The 4,540-nt window shown below is 41.9% G+C and overlaps 1 protein-coding gene across 1 annotated transcript in view; it reads right to left on the bottom strand.

The window, feature by feature from the left end:
* Positions 1-1,602: 1,602 nt before the first annotated feature.
* LOC108579389 overlaps positions 1,603-4,540 on the bottom strand; it is a 5,550-nt gene continuing 2,612 nt past the window's right edge. Inside the window, exons 2-10 of the mRNA XM_017942953.1 lie at positions 3,498-3,548; positions 3,180-3,419; positions 3,018-3,086; positions 2,885-2,947; positions 2,685-2,804; positions 2,548-2,613; positions 2,415-2,483; positions 2,015-2,179; positions 1,603-1,872 (exon numbers count right to left, since the gene is read on the bottom strand). Coding sequence (XP_017798442.1) covers positions 1,603-1,872; positions 2,015-2,179; positions 2,415-2,483; positions 2,548-2,613; positions 2,685-2,804; positions 2,885-2,947; positions 3,018-3,086; positions 3,180-3,419; positions 3,498-3,548 — 1,113 coding nt within the window. The remainder of the gene's footprint in view (positions 1,873-2,014; positions 2,180-2,414; positions 2,484-2,547; positions 2,614-2,684; positions 2,805-2,884; positions 2,948-3,017; positions 3,087-3,179; positions 3,420-3,497; positions 3,549-4,540) is intronic.

Raw genomic sequence — 4,540 nt, 5'->3', positions numbered from 1 at the left:
ATAGGTACGGGATGATTTCGCGTCTATTCCTTTTAATGGTGTTACGTTGGGGAAAAAACTGCTATAGCTAATTAATATTTTTCAAAGAAATTTTATTTCATTCGTGAAACATCTGTTATGGCATTTCTGAAGAGAAATTGAATCGTTTATAGCGTTTTATAAATTTATTTTCAGACAGATGAAAATGAACGTGCGTCATCCGACGTTAATCTGTTAAATTTTAAAATTTAATTTCTTTCTTAAATTTTCTTCAAAAGTTTCTGCTCACAATATCTTATTTAACTCTTTGCGGTCGTATTTTCCATAGGCATGATAGTCGTATTGGTTAGAATTAGTTTTTAGGAAAAAGCTTGGCTAAAAAACGTATAAATTTTATTCAAATCAGTTTGTTTAAGCTGTGTGTATATTATTCTTTTCCTCGTTTCTTCGTAAAAACGCGTTGCCGGGCATATCCCGGGGCTCGATCGCAAAGATTTAAGATAGTAAGTTTTCACAGTCAAAATTAACGCTTACGTCAATAACCAGGTACCTTTTTCCACATTCTCACTTAAAATATTTGATCTTCTCGGTAAAAGATTTGAATATCCGTTCAGATCGTTGTCATTTCGCACATTTCCTATCCGTGTTTGCTTCATGTTTAGAATTTTCTTACCAGAAAACTATTAAAATTGAACGATAAAGTGGACGACAATTGCGGTCATTGACGCAAGAGTTAATCTGCAAGTTCATCAAGGCGCAGACAAATTTTTTAAATATACCGCAACAGAGGAACCAATTTAAAATTAACATCGAACAGCCCTAAGCAATGCTAGTGCTCCGTATCTCCCTTGAATTAATGTTTTAGCGCTCTTCACACATTTTATGACGTCACTATATCGCTTCCACCGACTATACAGGGGCAACATTCTGCTCGCTTCGCCTAATTTCGTCTGTGACACTCCGGAAGCCACCACCTTAAGGTTTCTCGCGGCACACGCTAACATACTATTAAAATCTCCGTATCCGCAGATGATACGTTCCGAAATCTACCGCGAGTACACTATTATTTCAAATTTCATCGTATCACTCGCCATCACTCTATCCCACTTGATCTCTACATATTCCATTCGCTCTCTTCCACATAACTCGATCTACGAACGTGACCATTTCTTCCAGTAACAAAAACACACGTTCCCTGTCTACACAGGGTGTCTCAGCTGATTTTGACATCTTGATCTTCTCGCTATTATTACTCAAAGCGAAATATGTTTCCGATGAAAGTGAAACTTTTCCACTCGTGAAAGAATTAATAACAACCAGAATATGCCCCCTTCGACACCGTTTAAATTTCATCTGAAACATTTTCCGCTATGAGTAATAATAACGAGAAAATCAAGATGTCGAAATCAGCTGAGACACCCTGTATAACTCCAACAAAACCCATATCTATCACACTATAGCCAATCAAGCAACTTCCCATCTCAGCACGGTACATCGCATCAAAGAGCTCATCTTTATTCGTATAGTACAAAAAAGGAAGAAGACAAACGAGCCAAATTTATATTCGTTCCTCCATCTCTCGAAAATCTACAAGACATCGACACACCCAATATTAAAGTCTACCTAGAATCTCGTCAGTCGTGGAGGCTCGCGAGTAGTTATGCTAATAGGTTCGTCAGGTGGCATTCTATAGGGTTTTCGGTTGGCATAGGGAGGAGGTGGTGGACCATAAGACGGTCGTTGAGGTTCATTGGAACTATTCGACGATGCGCCCAGAATACTGGTGATGGCGTTAACTAACGAAGACACCACCTTTACTACCGCGTTAAGAATGTCTTTGATCGAAGAGCCAAGCATGAGAAGCGGGTTTGGGTTCGTCGGTGGCGTGTTAGGCTGAAAAGTTGAGAAGCAGAATGTCACAGGCGGGTAATGTACCTCGAAAATCGTGTCTCGTGTGTTAGTATGTTCACAGACAGGACTCCAGGTGTGTGTCAAAGAAGGAGACAGAGGGAGATATCAATGGAGGAAAACTTACACGACCGTAGGTAGTAGAGGGGGAATATTCTGCACCGTAGCTCGTAGGTGCTCCGTAACTATCCTTGGTGGTTCCACTGGAACCAGCACTGGTGCCTGCTACCGATCCCGCGACTATAGCTTTCACGAGGCTCATTATGTCCGACTTTCCTCCTTTCCCTGAATTCTGCAACGTATCGAAGAAAAACCAAGGACACGGTTAAAGAACGTCCAAGAATATATGTACAATGATATTTTCACGTTTAAATCGAAACGGAAGCTTTCCAAGGATTCTGTGTACTGTTTCGACGCAAAGCTCGCGACTGTACGACGAACTGTTGAAATACACGAGACTGGTTCAGTGGTGGAACGATCGATTTATTAAGGAAGAACAGAACGTTAACAGAAAAGTCAATGCGTACTTTGCTAAGACTAGAGATAACTCCGGCGAGCAGGTTCGAGAGCGGAGACATCTTTCCGGGTCCAGCGGGCTGGAAGAAGAGGGTTGTTTGAGAATGTCGTGTGCGAGAAATTGATTATTGCGATGATAATTACCTCGAGTAAGGGACCTAGCAAGCCTTTGACCAAATCGCCGACCGACGATCCACCCTGTCCTGGAGGCTGAAATTCACTTTTCCTATCTAATACCAAAGAGGAGACGTTTGTGATTAGAAACGAGGAGTGATATTTACCTGGCTACTTTGACGACTCAGTGGTACAACCAGTGGACCAACCAGGGGTCCGATCAACGGCGCGATTAATTGAAGAACAGGCGTCAAAATCGCAGCAGAGTCTCTCATTCCATCTCGACCCTGAAACAAATCTCATTTCGATCTTTACCTGGTCTTACCTGCCTCCTAACACCTCCCTCTAAGGGAACTTGGCGACTCACTTCGCTAAATTGTAGCAGAATCGGCACCAGTATCGCTGGAATATCGAATCCTTCTCCGTCTGCCTGAAAATACGAAAATGTATGCTCTCTATCGTCTAAGATAATTTCTATTCGAAGTTGCCGAAATTCTCACCTCTGAGAGCTCTTGAATAATGGGAAGAGCTGCTTGAAGGACATCACTGATGTCTGCGTCGGAGTCAGGCTGAAAAAGGAAGCGACGGTAGGGTCTATAGTAATCTATACTTACACTTTGAGAATCCAAGTGAACATGGAATCCGTTAAATCCATTTCTTACGTCGCTGAGATCTTCTAGAATGGGTGCAGCTAGTTGAAGCAAATCGATGAGGGCTTTGACAGAACCTCCTTCCTCTTCTGAATCGTCGTCGTAGTCGCTCTCGCTGGAAGCACTCTCGGCGGAGCCTTTTGATCCTTCGCCAGATTCGACGTTGCCGCTTTCGTTGTTGTTTCCGTTGCTCTCGTTGCTTCCGGTGTCTTCGTTGCTAGTGGACTCCCTGCTTCCGCTGTCTTCGTCGTCCTATCGATTTTTACGCATCTTCCGTGTGAAATAATCACCGTGGAACATCGATGAAAGAAGATACAAGAGAGGACATACCTCGAGTTCTTGCGCCAGAGATGTCCGATTACGTTTTCCTTGTCTGATAGACTGAAACGAACGAATCGACTTCAGTTTAAGTGTGATTGTCTCGTGTATTCTTTCGTTTCTTCGATGAATGACGACGACTTGCACAACGTTACAAACGTGAATAAAGTGAAAGAAATGGTGTCTGTCACACACGAATTACGCAACGATCCGTGGATTCAATGGATACACGAAAGCTGCGTCCAAAGGAAGACGAATGTCCCAGCTGGGTCGATGCGATTGTGCAAAGGAGAAGATAAAGAAGGACGGTTCGTGCATAATCAACGCAATCCATTGGAGAGAAGTCGAAATTTGATATTTTCTCGGTGGACACGATTATTCCGTTGAATCGCCGATTCATCGTTCATATGACTGCACATGTGTCGCTCAAACAACCCTGTTACGAAACGCCGGCTTTCGATTTTATCGGCTTAGCTGCGAACGGAGCGAAGCCTCCGAAATATCAGCGGCATTTCGTCGAATCGCGCGCTGTTTGCCAGTGATTGAGCAATTGAGCGGTTGAGACAATGGCGAGGAAAATATCGAGGCTGCGCTCGTTTAATTTCGGTGTAGTAAAGCACGTAGCTCACGTAACTCGTTCGGTGTTACTTAATTGTTTGTTTATAAAGGAAGTTCGGTAACTTGAAAATTCAAAAAATTTAATAACGAATTCACTCTAATAACGAAACCATTTTTTGTTTTGTCTAGGGATGGAAATACCCTCTCTAAAAAATGGTGAGTTTTCCCTCTTAAATTTGTGCGATTTTGGTATTCTACATTGTAATGGTAAAGAATTTTTAAAAAACATTATTTTTTCCAAAGTTTATCCCCGAAATTTTCAAAGCTGTACAAGATATGGAAACGAAGTTTAATCTAAAATTGTGTGGTTTTTGGTGTCCTGCATTGTGGTTATAAAGAATTTTCGAAAAGCATTACTTTTTTCAAATTTTATCCCATCACTCTCAACTTTTTCAAACCGTACAAGATATGGAAAAAAATTTAATCCAAAGTTGGGT

Source organism: Habropoda laboriosa, unplaced genomic scaffold (genome assembly GCF_001263275.1).
Source record: "Habropoda laboriosa isolate 0110345459 unplaced genomic scaffold, ASM126327v1 scaffold10, whole genome shotgun sequence".
Taxonomy (NCBI): Eukaryota; Metazoa; Arthropoda; class Insecta; order Hymenoptera; family Apidae; genus Habropoda; species Habropoda laboriosa.
This window is presented reverse-complemented; position numbering and strand designations above follow the sequence as displayed.